Source organism: Psittacula echo (genome assembly GCF_963264785.1).
Source record: "Psittacula echo genome assembly, chromosome: 12".
In the NCBI taxonomy this organism is placed as follows: Eukaryota; Metazoa; Chordata; class Aves; order Psittaciformes; family Psittacidae; genus Psittacula; species Psittacula echo.
Genome location: NC_137747.1, coordinates 11,808,213 through 11,829,697, shown reverse-complemented (window position 1 = coordinate 11,829,697; position 21,485 = coordinate 11,808,213). Strand labels below are relative to the sequence as shown.

The following is a 21,485-nucleotide window of genomic DNA, read 5'->3' as shown; positions in this document are numbered from 1 at the left end:
GTTTCTGTGACTGCCATAGCCCAGATGCAAACCCCTTTGCTTGCAGCAGTGGGGAGTTACATATAAGCAGCTTCAAAGAGCCACATAAAAATCCACCCACGTAGGGTCTATAAATAAAAGGTTCATTACTTGACTTAATTTTTTACCTGGGTTTTCAACCTACATCAGTAATCAAACCAGAAAGAGACTGCTCCGACACCACGAAGAACAAGCTCTGATCGGCCACCCAGTCTGACGCGCATACATTCCCCAAATCTTTAAGCATATTCACTTATTAACAGGGAACAAAATATTTCAAAGAAGAAGGTGGAATCCTAAGAGTCTTCCCTTCTTCACCATGAAAATTTAATCACAAGCAATTTCACTCATTCTCCTTGCTCAAAATATACCAAAAAGCCTCCTGGGTTGATAAGGGCAGGAAACTCTGGGTGCCCAGGAGGATCAGGTGAGGTTATATAGTGAAGACATTTAATGCAATTTCAAGCTTTGAGCTCAGCTTGACAATGGTGGATTTTCCTATGGTTCTCCGATCACTGTGGGTTACACAGCAGTGGAAAGGCAACACCAGCATCAGTGGTGTCTTGGCAAATCCTTCCTGCTTTTTGCCTGCAAGTTCTGAATAAGGGATGGCTCATTATGCAGAAGTCCTTGTGTAGCAGTGATGATCATGTAAATCCCCTGTTGTTCACTCTGATCTGCCTTTAAACTACAGTCTTGACACTTTACTAGATTAAGGGGCCCTCCCCTGCTCCCAGTGAAAACATTGCACTTCTATTTCAGACTGGCTGCTGATGTCTGTGGAAGTTAAATCCTTGCATTTTACTTTGTTGAATGTTTTCTGTTAAAGCAGAACATATATATATGTGTATATATATATATATGGATATGTGCACACTTACACGCATATATGCATCCATACACATGGGTGTCCAGGACCACTGCTAAGCTTGCAGAGGTTTTGTAACCTTGCACCAGGTAAGGCTGTCAACTATCATTACAGAACAATAAAGAGTGGTAAATAAAAGCACCCTGCTGAAATACCATCTAGCAGGTAAGATGATGTCTCCCTTAAAGTTTCAGCAAAGTGGCATCTGCAGACACACACACGTAGCTTGGGGGTCAGAGAACAGGACAAGCTCACAAGCTCACACGTTCCTACCAGCGTAACCTCACTGGCATTTCACTGATGTCATTTTTCCTAATACCCAAACTATGTATATTAAGAATGACTGCCAGTTATTAGCTACAAGGGAGTGGGGCTCTTTTTGTTTTATCACAGAGCTGGTTTTAAATCACATTGCTCTTTAGTGTTTCATCCTATGCTGTTGATTAAAACTTTCTGTTAGAGAAGGCCAGATTATCACAAGATGCAGGCTTTATGCATCGCAATGCGTATTATGCTTTTCAGATGCAGTGCACAGTGCGTGTCGTGCGAGCTCTTACAGACCCCAGCAGCCTATTCGTGGTGCCTTTGCTTTTTTGGTAGTCAGAGGGAGCATCCACAGGCATCTTATCTGGGAAGAGATTCAGTGAACTCTGAATGGATCTGGTTATGTTCTGGCTGTGTGCAGTGACTGCAAAAACATTCACTGCCTGGGTTGCTGGCCTCAGTAACTGAAAGGGAAGAGAATGCTCAGATAAAGATAAAGTCATGTTCTTTGGAGGCAAGGAGGGAAACAGAATTTGATACTTGCTGCAGGTATCTTGAGCTCAAGCTCTCCTAATGCTGAAAGCAATAGATGGAGGAAAGAAGGGTTGATGGACATTTAACCATCTTATTTCACAGTCTTTCAACAAGATCCTCTGCTGATCTAGAGAATGGCTTTCACTTGTGAGGACCTATTTTGAGCTGAGGATCTGCCCCACACTGTGTGTTTATCGCTGGATACTAGGAAGATTTTTCCAAGATTTTTCTGCCAAGCAGCTCAATCGGAGGAAAATCTCTCCTTTCTTTCTGTTGCCAGGAAATGCATTCCTCCTGCAATCTCTCCTGCACTCCCTGCTTTCACAGAGGATCACTTGACTGATTCCCTGCCGTGAAACAGTACCCCCTGATTCACAGCTAATGGGGAGTTTTCTGGCTCAAGAAGGAGAAAGTGCAGCCTCTGCCCTAAGCTCACCAGGCAGGGCAGGGTGGCACAGCCCAGGAGCCATTCCCTCTTGCAGTGCTCAAAAAGCTAAGGAGGAGCAGGACACGGAGGTCGGGCTCAGAGGCTGGAAAGAGCTTCATGAAAGCTCAGGGTGAGAGTCGGGCTGAGTTGGGAAACCCAGAACCAGCAGCATATGCTTGAAGTAAAAGTATTCAGGACTCCTGCACGGGGAGAGATGGGAAACAAGATTTGAGCACTTGTGTTTCCAGGGTAGAGAAGCCATGAAATAACTGCAGGCTTCTGGCAATCCCTGTAGCCTCAGCTGGCCTAGAGAAACCCAGACAAATCTGGATTTCCTTTGTTGCCCCCCTTACCTTCACAACGGTTACCATGCCTTCATTGGTGACTGGGTCTGTCCGAATGGTGAAATGGCCAGAGGGGTCTCCGCTGATGATGCGGTAGATGGCATTCCAGTTGGGGGAGTGAGGCTGGTCCCGGTCCATCACTGTCAGATTTGCCACCACCACCTCCACTCTGTTCTCAGGAACTTCTCCTGAATACTGCAAACAAAAGACAGGAGCTGTCACGATGGGAGCTTTGCTCACAGCTACCTCTCCTCTCCTCTCCTCTACACATCAGCATGCTGACTGGGAAATCAGTCTCATGAACAGGACCGATGGGGTCCACACACCCCTTTCTCACATCAGGTTTTCCTATTTTTTCCAAACCATTCAAAGCCTAGTTTCACCTCTCTGCCCCAAGGAGAAGAAACCCCTATCACCAAACCATTGCCCCAGATTGAGTAAATGCTTGAAATAAATGACCAAAAAATGCTTTTGCTATTCTTGTTCAGTTCCAGCAATCAGAGAGTTAATTGTCAACAGCATGTAAAAATGGCAGACTAAAATGTGCATTTTTAAGGATGACTATGCCCCTTTAACCTGAGGTATTTTGCCTCACTCAGATTTCATTGATGGCATTTTATTGCTTTTCAGTGATTTTACTTAATTTTCTTTCTTTCTTGCCCTTGATTTGATTTTGTCTCATTATTAGAAGTGTTTCTTGGGATTTTGCCACAGCCTTTCCTGGTGCTTAATTCTCTCATTTAGCACTGATTTTCATGGAGCATGTCCCGCTCAGGCGTATCCTGATGCATTAGCTGCATTCTCCTGCTTTCCAGCCGTTGATTTATCATACGGCTGATCAGGGATCCTGGCCTGTGAATACTTCCAGTGTTCAGGGCTGCCAGTAAGACACATTCCCAAATTTTCAACTGTCCTCATCTCTCAGCATCGCCTATTAGCAGCACTTGTGAATGAACACTCTGATTGACATATGGCAAATTAAACACCGGGGAAATGATGGGAGCGGCTGGCTCTGAGTCTGCAACTAAAATCCGGGCCCCAAACTGCAGGGGCAGAGCACTACTGAAAACCTGGCCTTTGGTGCGCACAAATGCCAGGTTATGTAAATCATAATAAATCATTCCTTTGTTAGCACAAGACTCCCTTTCCACTCGTACCCCATACCCACCCACTGGAGTCTTTCAGTTATGTGTGCGTATATTTAGTATATATTATTCTACCACTGACAGCAAAAATAGTCAATCTGCCTTATGTTAATGTAAATTTAAATTTGCCCTTTAGTGGTATCCTGAGTGGCATTTTGCCCTCTCTTCTGTTATGCACCTGTCCTAAACAAGTTTTCATTAGTGAATGCAGATGGCATCTCTTTCCAGCCATGCTGAGTGGTGGGCAAGAACAGTGGGAAGCTGCAGGATAATTCTAATTCCAGTACACACTACAGCTCTTCTTTTCTCTTTATTTCCCATGATTTCACTCATTTTTTACCCATTTTCTTGCTCAATTTGGAATCTCTGTGGCACACAGCTAAAGCAGGGGAAATATCATATGGAAATTCATCAAAAGCCTCTTGAAAAATCCATTAGATTATGTCATATGTACATTCCTATTACCAATCTTGTCTGAAACCTGCTCCAAAGAACTGAGGGAGATTAGTTAAGCAGGATTGTCTCTTACTAAATCCCCACTAGTTATTGCCCTTACATTAAATTAATGTCATATGGCATGCCAGGATTGACAAGCTGATGAGCCCCTGTCTCTTTTAGGAGGTGGCTGCACTACTAACATCAAGCTACTGTACTGTAATTTCAAAGGTGTTAAGTACTATGTGCTGCCATCTCAAATCTTTGTCCTAGGACCACATTTCTTTGTCCGTTACTACTAAGTTTATGCCTTGCAGAACCAAACAGAATTAACTCATCAAGAGAAAGGTATCAGTTGTATTTAAGACACTGAATAGAGCCAGTCCTACAGGCTGCTGAACACCATCAGCAGGTCATAACCCAAGACAGTTTACAAGACATTTTTAAAATATAAGGTATATCAAAAATTATAATACACAAGCACATCTCAATATAAAGCCTGGAGAAAGAACCCAACAGCACATAAAGCTTTTTTATCAGTGTGAAACCCACAGTGCTTGGCATATACTGAACAATCCAGGAATGGTCAGTCCTATGCAGCACTGAGGGTGGATATTACCTATTAATTACACTTATAAAGACAAATATTTTTCTGAGGAGAACAGATTACCTTCACTGGAATCAAAGGAGACATCCAAAACTCTTCAGGTTAAAAAGAAGATCTTGGTGAGATACACCATGAAGAACAATTTTCATCAGCTACAGGGAATCCAAACTGGAGTCTGCCTTTTCTCCCTCTAACATTCCCCCACTATCATTATTATAAGTAAATGCTGTAATGTGTGTTGTCCACGATTGTCTTTACCTTTAATAAAAATTAACTAATGACATTAAATTACATCTACTAAAGGAAGGATGGCAGCTCAAAGCTATCCACACTTCTTTAATGTCATTCCCTCCCTACCCAGGAGTAATTTAGTATTATGAACAAAGGCATCTTTCACTATGCTGCTTTCCAGCACTCCCTGTTCTGTAAGTTCTCTTTCATAAGATTACAATTGATTTTGAAATAAAGAGAAGCATACCTATCTAAACAAGGTAAAACAACAGGCAACGGAGGAGCTGCTGGAGTAAACATAAGATTGGTAAAGCAGTGCTTGACCTACACCTGTAGCATTTACTCATATTTCCCTGTATTTCACTTAGCTTCACTTTCAATTGTTGCATTTGAAGACCTTAATTTCCAGAGTGCCTTTTTAAAGACGATTCACAAGGATTTCTACGGCTGATCATTACACACTTCACCTCCCTTCTCAGACAAGGATTTGTTCTAAACCTGGCATATTCCTAAATCCTTAAATTCCATAGGGTCTTTTTCCTTCCCCTCTGTCATGGTTTAAACCCAGCTGGTAACTCAGAACCATGCAGCCGCTCACACTCTTCCCCTTTCTTTTCCCCGGCTCCAGAAGAGATGGGGAGGAGAATCAAAAGAATGTAACTCCCATGGGTTAAGATAAGAACAGTCCAGTAACTAAGCTATAACACAAACCACTGCTGCTGCCACCAATAATAATAATGATAAGGGAAATAACAAGCGGAGAGAATATAAAACTGAAAGGGGAAAAGGAAAAGAAAACAATAAACACAAGTGATGCACAATACAATTGCTCACCACTCACCGACCGATCCCCAGCCTGACCTGAGCAGAGATCTGGGCCTTCTGTGTAACTCCCCCCAGTTTCTATACTGGGCACAATGAGCTGTGGTATGGAATACCCCTTTGGTTAGTTTGGGTCGGGTGTCCTTTCTCTGCTCTCTCCGAGCTTTTCATGCCCCTCCTCACTGGCAGAGCATGAGACTGAAAAGTCCTTGATCGGAGTAAGCATTACTTAGCAACAACTAAAAACATGGGTGTGTTATCAGCATTGTTCTCATATTAAAGTTGAAACCAGAGCACTGCACCAGCTACTAAGAAAGAGAAAAATGACTGCTACAGCTGAACCCAGGACACCTTCCCATAAAAGCCTGTGCTGGCATATGTCCTTCTCTCATTCCTCTGGAGCTGGCCTTTCTGAAGTCATGTCTTGCGGGAAAGGTAATAATTCATTCTGACTTTCAGGTTGAATCAGATTATACTAAAATTGGTTAAGCCCAGAGTTTTCTTTCATCTCACTTGGTACCTGACAGCATATAAACATGCAGACAAATATCACTCCGGAGGAGAAAAGGATTGATGTAGGGGACAAATGATGAATTCACACAGTGACTTGACTTTGTGCAATAAATCTGAAGTCTGGGCGGTGAAGCCATGCACGGCAGAGTAAAACCAATTAGCTCACTGCACCCACTCCTAGGGAGGTGTGGCATGGAGATGGATGAATACAAAGATAATTATCCAGGCTTCCTTCTAAAGGGAATTCCTTTTTTTCCAATATTCTTGCTTTTTTCTAGCTGGTTTTGCTAAAAAGCTGTGAAAGCACAGACTTCATCACATGAACATCTGCAGGAAAGGTTTTTGTGTTGTCTCAAAGATTTGCTAACGACACAATATTTGTTACAGGCAGAAGTGGTTTATGAAGGCTGAATTGCCTAGAGAAATAGAGTTTTATGACCTATGGATTAATGCAGAGGAATAAGGGCATCTCAGTCCTCTTATTAGACTCTGAGCACTTACCCTGACAGCTATGACTGCTGCAAAGTGCTGCATCTTCTCTCTAGGTCCCCTAAGTTGAAAGAAACTGAAATGAGAGCACACGTGAGCACGTGGCATGAGGTGTCCCATCTCCAACTGCTTTCTGCGGCCAGGCCACCCTGTTACGCAGCAAGCTCTGGATATGAGGTGAGGTGCAGCCAGGGAACTCAGCAAACAGTGGGAGCAGGCACAAGTATGCTTAAGGGCATACTCCTGCTATCCAAGTGCTGGCATGTGAGCCAACTGCTTACCTTTTCTGCATGATATTTAACGAAGACACTTGAATAGCAGGGAAATTAATAAACAACTGCAGTCTGGTTGCTGCAATCTGTGCAAAATGGGGAAAAAAAAAGATTAAATTCTCCTAATAAATCATTAATTGTGATGGGCCTGCCCAGCCGCAGCGCGGAAACAAGCAAATGCCATCCTAATTGATTGCTTCTTATTCCATCTTTATAGGCCTGCATTTTTTATTGTGGGGGCTGAATAAGCCCAGAGGTGTAAAAAACCTCTAGATTGTACTCTGTGTATCTGCCAACTTGATATTTAGATCAATAATCCTCCTCTCCCCCAAGTCCCCCCTACTCTTACTACTGGTAATTTAGCTTTTCTTCCTAGCAGCCTAATTGCTGTTTTCTTAAGCCTTACTATCAATTCTCTGACCTTTAATTTCCAATATCATTTGCTGTACGGATGACTGTGCTAGGCTGCAAGTTATCCTACCCCTCTACACTCTATGGGTCAGACTGGGCCATCAGCTTCTGTGACAGTCAAATAGTGACCTCCAGGTTCTCTCTTCACCATTGTCATTGTGCAGTAGAGACCACAAGCTAGCTTGAATCTCCCCAAGATCTCCATAAAGTCAACCTATTTTGCAAATCAGATTTGAGATACTCACTTCTTTATCACATTTTATTAAAGAAATACTCACTCATTGAATGATCATAGAATCATAGAATAGTCTGGGTTGGAAGGGACCTTAAAGCTCATCCAGTTCCAACCCCTGTCACAGGCAAGGACACCTTCCACTGGAGCAGCTTGCTCCAAGCCCCGTCCAACCTGGCCTTGAACATTGCCAGGTATGGGGCAGCCACAGCTTCTCTGGGCAGCCTGTGCCAGTGTCTCACCACCCTCACAGTCCTTAGATTAGATGCTTATATTTAATCTAAGCCTACCATTTGTCAGTTTATAGCCATTTCCCCTTGCCCTGTCCCTACATGCCCTTGTCAAAAGCCCCTCTCCAGGTTTCTTGTCAGCCCCTTTAGGCACTAGAAGCTGCTCTAAGGTCTCCCCAGAGTCTTTTCCTCTCCAGGCTGAGCAAGCCCAGCTCTCTCAGCCTGTCTTCATAGTAGATGATCATCACCTTCTAAGTACCAACAGGAACTAAGTACTCATTTTTTCTGAGGCAGCCCATGGCATTACACCCGCAGCAACCCCTCTGTAAACCTCTTAGTTGTTGGGTTTTTTTATCTCATGCCCACAACATGCCCAGCACTGCAGTATCCCTGCTTCAACTTCACGTTCACTTGGATCTACTCCATAGTGCATCCATGTATGCTTATCATACTTTAGACTAGTCATATGACATGTGGCAAATGCTTCCCAAAATGTTCTCTACTAAGTGGCCACTGCACTCTTGCCAGCTCACAGTTTCACTCCATTGGTACGAGGCCCAGCTGTCACGGTGCTCATTCAGAAATGAATTGCTTGGGCTGCAGGCACCAGCTCGTTGTGGACAGGCAGGAGTCAGCCTTGCCCAGCCGAGTGGAGAAAAGCACATGGCAATTAGCTCACCAACTTTTAAAGGATGCTTTGGAAGTCCTGCCTTCATTGTCAGTGGTTTGCGTTATTAAAACGCGTCACCTGCCTGCAAAGCAGCTCTCACAGCTCCATGGTGCAGTGGAGCCAGTGCACCCACTTGTTTATTGGAAGCGTCTACAGGGACGCTGAGTGATGTTCAGCATAGTCTCAATGTGCTGGTTCCACTTCTGCTGGATGAGTTTGAAAAACAACAGCAGGACCTGAAGTCTTTCACTTCTGAATCTGATCTTATGACGGGGTGTAGAAAACCTCCATCACGTTCCTGCAGCTGATCATAGCCATGGGCTTCACGCTTTGTCTTGACTTGTGTTGTTGTTTCTCAAGACCTCAAATAATGACTAGATTTGATTATTTTACTGGATGTATTCTTTGAATATGAAGACAAAACAGGAACAGAGGACAAGAAAGCAAGAACCTTTTTTTTTTTTCAGAAGCAGCAGAAGAAAATGGGTCTGATTTCAAACTCCCTGGTGTGAGGAAGGAACGTGCAGGTTTTGCCTTGGTTCAAAGACTCTTCGAGTACTTGCCAGGAATTCAGAGACAAGAGCACATAATAGTAAAAGGATATTAAAGGTAAAAAAAGAAGTTTGCATGTCTGACAATGAGCACTATTTTTTTTTCATTATCAGATGTTATATTCTTGTGACAGTATGAAAAGATGCCACAGAACTGGTGACAGAGGACACTATTCTGCTGCAAGATAATCATTGCCAGATAAATATATCTTATGAAATGAGGTTTGAACTTTGCATAGAATTTAGATATTTTATATAAATGCATTACAATACAAAAGAGCTTTTTACAATGTTCATATGAAAGGTTTAAGAAAAGATTAAAATTATGCCCTTGGAAAGGCACACAGCCTTGTCAAGGAAAAAAACACTCTACATTAACCCCATGTAGGAAAGCTGTACTTTATCTTCATTTCAAAGGCTATAAAGAACAACTTTAATCAACCTACTTGACTTTGGGGACTTGCACGTCTCGCTGAAACTCATGAAACCTGGCATAGTGTGGTTTCCAGAACGTAAAAGCCTTTAATCTGTAACCTGGCACTCTTGTACATTCAAATCCTGATACTATCTCCTTGTTAGGAACCAAAATTGTGAATTTATCCAAAATGGGATCTAATCTCGTCTAAATAATACGGCAACAGTGACCTTTAACAATGGTTACACTCAACAATGAAAGATTTTATGTCAGGAGCCAGTGGAAACAGTCTATGTTAAAGTTCTGATCTGATAGCAAAGCCTTTTATTTTCCAGTTTTAGACAAGAATCCTTTGAACATTTCATTTGCTCTCTTGTCTAACATACCTTTGTTTCTTGCCTTCAGAACGAACAGCAGGAAAAGGTAGCTGATAACTTTCTGCAGACTATTGGATTGCCAGGTGTAATTAGCAATGCTATCTTTTAAATAGAGGCATAGATTCTAAAACAGCTGGAACTGCCTACAAAGCCTCATTCTTAATAATATACATATATTTATACAACAAACCAGTTTTTGCACAGATACATTATCCCTTTACAGTGGCTGACAGCCCTATGTTTCCCTTCAGCTGCAGAGCTAAAGGCTAAGGGACTTGCCCATGTAGTTGTAGAACTGGGGTTGGAACCATGTCCTGCCCTTTGCTGCCTCTTTTGGAGCAGGGTCCTGAAAACATCATTAATTCATGTGCTACTTGATAAATCCATTAGGTCAGCCTGGATTAGTCTATTCATCTCCCTAGTGCATTGCCATGTAGCCCTGTGATCCCTGCTGAGCTACTGAGATGGAAAAGCTCCCAGACAGGAATGTTGGCAGAGATCCATGCACTGGGGATGATGAGCTCGGTCACCAGCTCCTCCCCAAGCTCTGCACCACGTTGGCTTCAACTGGAGAACATGAACAGGTTTGCACAGCTGGGAAAAACAGGCCAAAAGAACTGGTTGTGAAGCTCCCACCATCTCAAAGGCCAACTGTGGTTTAGATATGTTAACTTTAAATTGCCAAAGCAGTGCTAGCATCTTGTGCATCACCCAGTGTGGCAGGAGGAGAGCTTTCCAACATGCAGACTGCCTTGTTCGCACTTGATCTCCAACATAACCACCTTCCTTAAAAGTGGATGAAATTTATTTGTTGGCATGTCAAGCCTCACATTTCTTTCTCCATCCTCACACTACAAAGTAGCAAATAACGCCCCTGTTTTGAACAAAACTCTGAAAACAGTTTTCCTCATTTACATGTAAACCAGACTGACAAAACCCGTTCAACAGAGTTCACCTCCTAAGCGAGCAAAACACACTTTACAGCTCTGACTCTATTTCTAGGTGAAACGTGCATAGAAGAGGATGTTTTAATTCAGGCACCTGTAATAACATTTCATAAAGAAGGGCCTTAAGCTGATAACTCTGGTTTAGGATTTTCTTATTAACTGCCCACTCCTCATAATGAGTTTTTAATTTATTTTCTTTTTTCCCCAGATTTTAAGGCACATAAAAGCTGTTCGTGTGCCTTTGGGATCTGAAGACACATATTTGGGAAAGGGGGAATTTTAAGAGGACTGAAACTGAATTTTTTATGTATGCTATAAGCCTGGTATTAAGAATTTTAACAAGCTTCCCATGAAGCACAGCTCAGCCAGTCTGCACACTGACTCCTGCTCAAACCTCTGCCCTGCAATTGAAATCTCTGTTGTTTCGAGATTAGTCTCAGAATTAGCACACAAGGGGATTTTTTTCTTTATGACTAGATTTGAACACCATAATCAGGTGCTGAAAAACCCGCAGGGTTTGGTCATAAACAGGGTTATTGTTTATATTGACTAGACAGAGCATCTTTGTAGGAGAAAGTCATTGAAGCATGTTTTATTCTAAAAGTGCTGCTACCATGGTTTAAAGATGGGATTTTCTGAGCTGGTGCCTTGATGGTCAATTTTCATCTCCTTACTGCTGTATAAAATGTAATGGCAATGTTCATTGGTGGGGTGAGAGCAAAGGAAGATCTGTGTGCTCCCACATGCACCCCTGTGCTGTGGTCTCTATGGGAAGGGAATAAGAAGCGCAGGACATGTCTCCACATTGCAGGGATTGCTGAAGAGATAAACCCAGATGATTCAGCTGCAGCACTGCTCCGAAGTAAGCAGAGAGGAAACCTGCCCTTCCAACTCCACCTTCTGATGTACTCCCCAGAATCACAGAATTGTAAAATAGTTTGGGTTGGAAGGGACCTTTAAAGGTCATCTAGTCATGAGCAGGGACATCTTCAACTAGACCAAAATCTGGTACTACAGAAAAATGCATGCCTGCCTGCTTACAGTAATTCAGAGCACAGAATGAAGACTAAATTAAATGTTGTGCAATTCATCAGATGTGCCATGAGAAAGAGGCTTTTTACTGAAATTCTGTTTACAGCAAGGAAGTCAAAGTGCATGTAGCAGAGAAGAGAAATGCAGGGAGAAATGGGAGAATACTGGGTTAAAAATGAAGGAGTCCCTATATACTTGTAAGTTTAGGAAGGGAAGCATTGTTATTTCTTTTCTGTTATTTTTTGGCAATTAAAACATATTACTGTATTAAGCTGAATGGTTTGAAAAACTCTACCATCCTCAAAACCCCTTTGAGAAACCGGCTAACCATTCTCTATGATTTTAATTCCGACTGTTTTCTGTGTTCTGACCCTTTCTTCTACAATTGGGAAGTGCTAAGACATCTTGGACAGTTTGAAATACTTGATAAGAGAAAACACACAGCACTACCAAATCCTCTGCTAAATCTCTCCCCTCCCTCCCCCCCCCAGCATGTCACTAAAGATTTCATAAGTGAAATGTGCTTAATGAAATTCCAGATATATATCCTCTTAAAATGACATCCCTTGGAAGCAACTATTTTTAAGGCAACAGAATATTGAAGAATTAAAAACCTGCCGACCCAAGGAAGTTAGCCAACTTCAGAAGGGGATTTATTTCAGTGCCTTCCTATAGTGGAGTTACAAAATGCATTTAAATGTCTCAGCCTCACATCAGTGCCCAAGATGCTGTGTATTTTTAAGATAATGAAATAATCCACTACAAATGCGTATTTGCCTGGGACATCTGGCAGACGTGGAGATGTACCTGCCAGGGTTGTGTGGATGTCCTGGATGGTGCTGGGTGCCCACAGTCAGGCAACTGAACTGGGCCCTCCAAGGCCAGGTCTGGCCTCAAAAGGAGAATTAGGATATTTAATACATATCCCAAAGTAGGAAGAGGCCCATGATCTATACAAAATCATTAAAATTTGAGAGAAATGCTACAGGTGGGTAAATGCTAGATAAGAAATGCTGGCATGGGTAGATACACGAGAAACAGGAACATTAGTGTCTGATTTCTCCTTGAAATTTTATCTTGACTGACACACTAAGGATTACGAGAATGGTGTCTAATCCACACACACAGGTATCAGCTGGTAGAGACCATAGTGGTTTCCATCACAGCACATCCCAGAGTAGGAAGGGTATTACTCTGTAGACATTTACTTCTTTTGACTACAGAGATTTTGTCAGCGACACCTGGCTGTGTCATACCTCATTGCACACATGTATCTCACACGTGCCCTGGCACCTCCTTCTCTCTAGACAATTCCTCCACAGCACTATGGAAGGCACAGTCTGATGATGTGGTCTACAGCTTCTCCCTCCAGATCTCATACATATTAAACAGGGAAGGAGAAGGAGGAGAGAAGTCCCTGCTAAATGAGACATCGCACCAGGAGATACAGCACTGCCAGATGTTGCAAATGAAACACCTGATGACTAATGGGTTATAGCAAGTGATAGCTGATAGGTGCCGTCATACCACATGGGACAGGAGTGGCCTCGGCATTGTACAGGTATCATCTGTGTTTTGGTAATATGAACCTGACTGCATAAACCAGCAAAACAGCAGGCTGGACAATCAAATGTCATAACAAATTATCACCTATCACTATGATGCTGATGATGGATAGACACATGGCTCTCAACGCCATCAACAACAGCTACCTAAAAGCGCTGTAAAGAAAGGAAAGCATACTGCTGTACATTATGATGGGCTTACAATGTATAAGGTACAGGCAGAGGTTGTGCTCCTAACTCCTGAATTTCAACTAGTTAGATACTGAGAAGCAGGGCATGAGCAGCAGTGTGGGCTCTACCTCTCTTGTGGTGCTGTAGCTCTAACAGGCTGAGACTGTTCTCTCTAGCACGGACAGAAGAGGTTATATTACTCTTGATTTTACACTGAGCAGTACATGTGTTCAATCTGAGAGACACCAATAGAGTATTTTTTCCTATTCCTTTTCTTATTTTTTTTGCAACAGAAAACTGAAATCTGTAATGAAACTATCAGTCCCATTTTGTAAATCACTGCTCTTCGGCAATTTTAAACTCCAAAGTCTGAAAAATTCATTACTTCTAACTTCCATCAAGGGTGTTCCTGAAACCAAAATTACTTAATCAACTCAATTTAGCTTCTTGTGTAGACCTAATTCAGAAAAACTTTATCTTCTTGAATTGTTATTGCAATTAATTTCCCCCCTTCTTTTTCTGCAGCAGACGACATTTCAGTAATTAGATATTTTATAAAAATGAGTTATTCATTCAGAGTAGCTTCACTTTTATATTTGATTAATGATATTACCACTGAGGTCTGGGTTTTGTCTCCAAGGAAAGTTTAATGACCTCATTTTAATCCTTCTTTTAACCACCAGGCAGGTAGCAATGAAGAGAAATAAAATCATCTTTTTTTTCCCCCTTTTCTCTCTTTTTCTTTTTCTTTTTTTTTTTTTTTTTTTTTTGCAATCTCAAGATTACATTTGATGTCTTTTCTGTGTGACCCATTTACAATGAAGAATCTAGCTGATTCCAATTAGGTTCAGGACAGAATCAGGCTAAGCAGAGCCTTGAACTGTGCCTTAATAACTAACGTTCAGTGTAATGGTGAGGAACCAGAACTGTTTCACTGAATGGCAGTACGTTTAAAGCACTGTACATGATCAATTTGGTGATAATTTGAAAATGAATGTACTGAAAGGAAATAAACAAAACAAAAGCCACTGTAAATTTAGGTTTTGATTAATGGGGTCTATTAGTAAGAGACTTATATCAAGGAGACCACATTTTTTTTATGTGAATGCATATATACCCACAATATGTAATGGAATAATTTATATAAACCACAATTTATCTGGGAGTAGAGACTTGGATATTATTGATGACTGCCTGCCTTTTATCAGTACCTATCTATGCTTTGAATCTAGCTATATGCTTATCTATATTTGTGTAGTTGTAGGTATATGTCTTTATATCTCTCTATCCATCTTGCAGACTATACTAAGTAGTCTCAAAGGCATTTCAGCCTTTCTGTCGTGTGCTACACTGGTGTAAAGACTTAGCAGAGATCACAGAAGAGGCTGATGCTCTTTTTATTAAGACATGAGGAATTTTTGTTTTCCCATAAACTGAGAAATATCTTTCATTTCAGATGAAAGAGGTGACAAAATAAAGAGCAAAAGTTGAGTATCCACAGGAGAGCATGCAGCGTGTCTTGTTTTCCATAGCACTGCATTGAAAAGGCCTCCAGGCACTTAAGGATGCTGTGCTTGGGAAGAGCCATGCTGCTCACAAAAGATGTACACTCCGAATTGGGATCTCACTCATTCCTTACCAGAATCAAAACTGTGGGGGCAGCACAATTCTTAAGTTCTGCTGGGCAGGCTTTGCACTTAGGTAGAGATCCACCTCCAAAGGTCAGTTTGATTCAGAAGGTCTACAAGATGTAACCAACCTCTATCAAGACGTGAATACTTCCCTAACCACGGCTACGTCTGGGGCAACAAAGCCCCTGAGGTTTGTATGGCAAGTTCTGGGCAAAGCTGCAACAGGATGAGAAGAAAGAATAGTTTCTGCTTGTGCTCGCTCTGTTTGCTAATGCTACCTCTTGACCTAACACCCTGAGTCTAATTCATTGCTTACGACAAAGGTTTTCATCAGGAGCTGCAGTGAGAGGCAGAAAGCCCACTTCAATTTATAAACACCCAGTTCTTATTTAGAAACACTAAACTGATTTGTAGTTTTTAAGACTTCACCAACTATATATTTAATTGAAATGCACACATTATTAAGTAGATGCTCATGCACCCAGATGCTACTGGGCACATGTGATTCACTTGAATGTAACTATTTCAGTTACACGATGACAGCTCTGTAACAGCCCAAGCTTTCCTGTGTAGTTTGCCTGAGCTTGGAAAATTGCAAGTGAACACAGTCACCTGGGATTTCCTATGAAAGCACAATTGATTTTTAATGATAAAGCCTGTCTTCAGGACTGTTCAGAGCTCCTGAGTTTGTTTGCATCTGCAGAGCAACCCAGTCCTATACATTCGCTCACCCCTTGCTAGCTCTGACCTGCGCTGTTCAACTTCATTTCTGCCTCTTATGACAAATGCCTCTAAATTATGCAAAGGGCATAATTTTGATGATTTTATAATACTGCAGCATCCAGGCTAATCTATATTCAAATGCCATTGCAGAGTTTCTGAATGGCACAGATGTAATGATGGGGACTGTGAGATCTGACTGGGCAACTACATACAGAAATTGGGTTCAAAATTAAGACCTTGATTTTTCCAGCTCTTGGACACATGTCCCGGTTCTGGGAGATAGTTAGCTACTCACTCCCACTGTTTTTTTTTCCTGGATCAGTGTGGTAAGACCACTTTTCAGGAAGCCCTTTGTAGGCATCCTGGTCCTTTTTTGCTGTCTGCAGGAAATGCCACTGAAATCCTGTTCCTGCTGGATTCGCACAGTGTTAAGATTAATTTGTAAAACATGAGCACGCATGTAAAAGGGATTTCTCATAATGCTCACATGTACTGAACACTTCTGGATACATCTGGCTATAAATGTGCCTGGGAAACCCCAAACCGCTGGCAGGCCGACTTGGTTTCCAGTTTTGGTTTCCTACCTCCATTAAACATCCTTTCTCCAAACTAGACCTATTTACATCTTTGCATCGCACTCATTTGGAAGTCTGTATCTTGCAGCCTGAAGGAAAAGCTGAGGGTTTTCTCTGCTGCTTTGCTATTTTTGAACTCTCCATTAAAACCAGAGCTCAGCAGGATTCAGCTGTGGGGCCGAAGAGCAGGTGAAGCTTCACCCCAAGTTTCCCACTTGCAAAGTCATGCTCTTACAGCTCACACCAGCTATTTCTGCAGCTCTGGATAGCATTGCTCTTGTGTTAGTTAATGCACAGCTATATTTTTGTCCTCAAACAAACAATTGACATCATAAGAAATGCACACAGAGCAAGGAGTACAATTTTGATTTATGCTTCTTTGCTTTTCCAGAATCTTGGCAAGTTCACAAAGCAGGAGGACTTGGCCAGCATTATGCCACAGCTCTGAAAAAGGCACATTTGATTCTAGGAAATATTAGTGTTCTTGTTCAAGACACTGAAAAAATCTTATCTGGATTACCATATGCAAATTGGGTCAGAAGAAAGATATCTGAGCAGAGCCTGGAGCACAGCAGGGTCAGCAAGACAAGCAGAGGAACAGAAAGCTGTAATGTAACAAGGGGTTGGAGGAGCTTGGCTTGTTCAGCTTCACCAAACGATGTGCACTAGCATATCAGGGTGGAGATGGGAGAGAAAACGGGAAGGAAACATCAATATGAGAGAAGGAAGAACTATGGTAAAGGCCAACGCTAGCATGGCAGTACTGCACTGAGAGCCTGCTTCATTTTCAAAATTTTTCATTTTTCAAATTTTTTCATTTTCAAAGCATTTCTTGGCATGGGCTCACCAGCATTTTCAATGGTACTCAGTGCAGCCAGAATACCTGCACAAAGGTTAGGCATTTTTGGCAGTGCAACGCCAAAACCAAAAAGCCCATTAAACCTGGGTCTCCATGGCATTTTGCCCATGAAGCAACAAGCTCTTCAACTGCAGATTTCACTGCTGACTGATTCAGCCCAGTACAAACCTGGTTATTAACTAAGAGTTACTGTAGGAGCCAGAGACGGGTCTGATCTGACACAGTTAAACAGCCCAGTTAAAAAGTGGCAAGAACTGCTTTTTCTGATGTACCTCCAACAAGTACTTGCTCCTCCAATGACCAGTCAAATCCACTTTGTAACTAGATTAACCTTACCCAGCTACAAATGCCCTTCTGCTAGAATATGAGCCTCTCTGTACACAGGGTGTTATTCTGTACCAGGTGTTCTGCTTTGAGCTCACAGCCAGCCTTTGATCAGATTGCTTTTCCCAGGCCACCAAGAGTCAATGCTGCCTGGGCACTGTGAGCTGGGAAGCATCCACCCCTGCCCAATAGTCCATTCCTAAACCTTTAGAGCTGTTCCTAGTGTCCAGATTAGCCAGCGAAGCAGCATGGTAGAGAAGAGGATGTGGTCCTAGAGCTGCCTCTTTAAAACATACTCCACTGGATTCAGCCTTGGAAGAGGAGATTCTCAAAGCAGTGCCAAAGGGCAAATTTTAAAGTAGCTTTAAATAAGGCCTCCTAAGGCTCAGGAGCTTAAAGAACTTCAATAGCCCAGATTCTTTTTTTTCCCCTTGCCTTTCTTTGCTTTTCTTTTTTTTTAAAGGAGATGTTGATTGCCAGGCAGGTTTTCCCAAGAACCCACAACCTCAACTAATCACAAGCACTTCAGCCCTATGAAATAATATTTCCCTTGTACAGGCTACTATAAAAACAAGTTCTGCACAGTAGGCAAATTTAAAATAACTTTTAATTAACATTTAAGACACAGAAGTCTGATCATGCAAATTCATCTGCGTCTCCTCTCGGCGCCTGATTGTTCCTGATTGAATACGATAAAAATAGACTTTGTATGAGTCAAGTGTAGGCATGGATTTCTTTCAGTTCTCCTCCCCTCTGATTATGAATTTCCTTAGGTAAAGTGGAAACCCCTGGATGGCCATTAACAGCATCATGGGTCAGACTGGGAAAAGCATCCTACCTGATAGGAGTTCACTGGAATTAAAGGCATTCCTTCTGTGAGCAAAAAAGATGCTCCCACATTACATAAAATCTCACCCGAGACTATCCAGCATTGTCTCAGCTGACTTTTAATCTCTGAAATATTAACACTAATTTCACTGCACCCCCCTGCATCTGAGACGAGCATCTGGCCAGAGGCTCAGCTACGGATCTGTATTAACACGGACAGAATGCAACTCGCCTGCACATGAGAGATAAATATTTGAAGGGAGGCTGAGGAATTTCCACATAATTAAGACACGTCAGAGGGCATGACCCTGCTACAAGGAACAAGGACTCTGTATAAGGGAGGACACACTGACACCAGTTCCATTATCTTGTAACAGGAATGGAGCCAGTTTCCCCAATAAAGCTTCCTACAAAGCCGTTGTAACAGAGCCTTGTCAAAATGTCACTATGTTACACCAGTAAGCAACAATGTCACACGAAGAACACAGCACAAAGAGCACGTTGAAATCCCTTACCTATCCAGAACAGTGTTCCCTGGGTCACAGTCCTGCACTAAATCATTACAATTGCCCAGAATAGCAGCCTATGATGTTAACAGTGTTTCACAGGATGCTCCACTCTCCTGGTGCAGATTTGATTGCTTCCCGATCTGGGACGGTCTCTCATGAGAGATTTCCTCACTGTTAGCTCTCTGATGCTTCTCAGCATGGCCAGAAAGCATCACAGGTAAGAAAACATTCACCATCACAATAAACAGAGCTGGAAAGGCTTAGAGGAGATCACCCTTGCCGTGCCCCAGCACCTCACAGCTCAATGCAGGTAGTCCTGGTTGTGACTTCCAGGACTGGTCATGCCCCTTGCTGATGGAGACTGCACTCAGGCTAACAGCTGGCTTTAGTTTAAAATTGCTTTCACCTTGAGACTGTGATTCCTCCCACCTCCTGCTATAATTTCAGTTGGGGCTGCTTCTTCCCCTGCTGTTGTGCAAGATCTTCCCCCAGCCTTTCTGGTGATGTTCTAAAGGGTGTGAAATCCACATCAACCTATTTTCACGTAAGCAAGCAATCTTTCTGGAGTTTTACTGGAGTATCGTCTATTCGTACACTTAAAGATCTTCTGTGTCACCTTATTGCTCTTTTTCCACTTGTTATCTGGCACTACACTTGATCACAGCCCATCTGGTATTTGGATGTCCATTAGCTAACACAGCTCTACAGGTCACCCTGTGAACGTGGCATTTTGGCACTCGCATACCTGTGTCTAAACTTTCATGTGGTCTGTGCACGCAGGTCTCTTCTCCCCCCTGCACAGTGTGCTCAGCTGCAGACGTGACCTGACTTCCTTGACCATCCCAGTGGCTGTTTTCTTTTCTCCTATCCTGTTGTTAAATTTTACGCAGCAACATTAATTCCTGCTGCTGAATACATGAGCTGTGACACCAGCGTGATGCAGTGTCCGCCTGAGCTACATTCTTACCCAGAAATGATTAAGTCTAAAACCACCCTGGCTGAATGACAGGTAATTTAGGAGCACTACAGGGTGGGCCTTTGTATGTGTCTATGCTGAATACGGTTCCTTGAGTTCCTTTCGTCTGGCAGCTTTCCAAGAGCAAACCACAGTTTCAGTTATTCAGCCTATTTTGTTTTTACAACAGCATCTCAATACACCAGTATTCAAAATATAAATATCCCATATCTCTCCAAACAGTCCCCAGTCTTAAAAGAGACCATGGGCTTTCTTACCCTCTGAGGAGCTGTGGATTTCCTGCAAAGAGATTTCTGCTGGGTTTTAGAGGTGTTAAAATGCAGATCAGCCTATTTGAGGACAGCAAGGAGATTCAGCTCAGGTTTATAGAGACAGCCTGATGCTGTTCTCTCTGTCAGTCAGGGGAAAACCATATTACACTTTCATACTCATGTGAAATTCATCCTGCCTATACCTGGGAATATATCAAAGATATTTGTTTCCGCAGAATCAGAAAACACCACTGGTTTTCAAATCTTTATAAAGTCTCGTGTTCTACTGTATAAAGCCCTTTGGTTCTTGCAAAACTCCTCAACGATTGAAATTAGATAAATAATGCTACACGTCAACCCAGCTTAGAGGAAGGATAGTGTTTTCTAATCCATTTAACACAATCCTATGGGTAATTCTCTTAATGGTTTTTATTCCTTCCAGGTGTAACACTCAGAGACATTAAATACCCAGGATTCACCTGAAAGCAAATTTCCATTATCTCACCTGCATCAGATTCAGCTTTGGAAAGTGTTTTGGAAAAGCATTAAAATTCACCACATCGGGAGGGACACTGCCTATCAGAAGGCACTGATGTGCAGGTGTGACTACCCCTGACGCAGCTCATCCTGCTACCCAAAGCCTCAGCGCCGGACTTGTGCTTGGAAAGCACCCGGCAACCTGGGTCATCTGGAGCAACCTGTGCTTGAATGACATGGCCACTAGATGTCATTCCTTTTTCACTCAAATGGAAGTTAAAGTAGTTATTTACCTGGCGGAATAAGGTCTCCCTGCAAACACCAGGAAGCTGGAGTATGCTTACTGCTGTGGTGAAAAGTCCCATGACCCGAGAGACACAAAACTCTTAACACTGGATGCTACAAAACTTCTCAGAGAACAATCCCATGCTGACAGGAGAAAGGACCACACGCCCCAAGACTTCTATCAGATTTTTATGGCTCTTCACAACTGTACACATCATACTTAAGAAGATATTTAATGATAACTTTGCAACACAAAGCTCAGTGTGTTCATTCACTATGACAGGTATAAAGTACATGTGCTGCTGTTCAACCCACCCTATACACAGGCTGCAGATTGACACTTAGATCTGAAAAACAGCTTGGTCCCTGTTTTCCTCTGGTTCAGGAAGAATTTAATGGAATCTAATCACTTTGTCAGAAAATTCTGGCACTGCTCAGGAGCTGAGCACTTTGCACCCATGAGCACAGGCCCTGATG

At 42.4% G+C, this 21,485-nt stretch overlaps 1 protein-coding gene across 1 annotated transcript in view; it reads right to left on the bottom strand.

The window, feature by feature from the left end:
- Positions 1-21,485, bottom strand: part of LOC308226345 (cadherin-4) — a gene marked incomplete at its 5' end in the record, with an annotated part of 462,244 nt that overhangs the window by 20,971 nt on the left and 419,788 nt on the right. Inside the window, one exon of the mRNA XM_080628000.1 lies at positions 2,465-2,650. Coding sequence (XP_080484126.1) covers positions 2,465-2,650 — 186 coding nt within the window. The remainder of the gene's footprint in view (positions 1-2,464; positions 2,651-21,485) is intronic.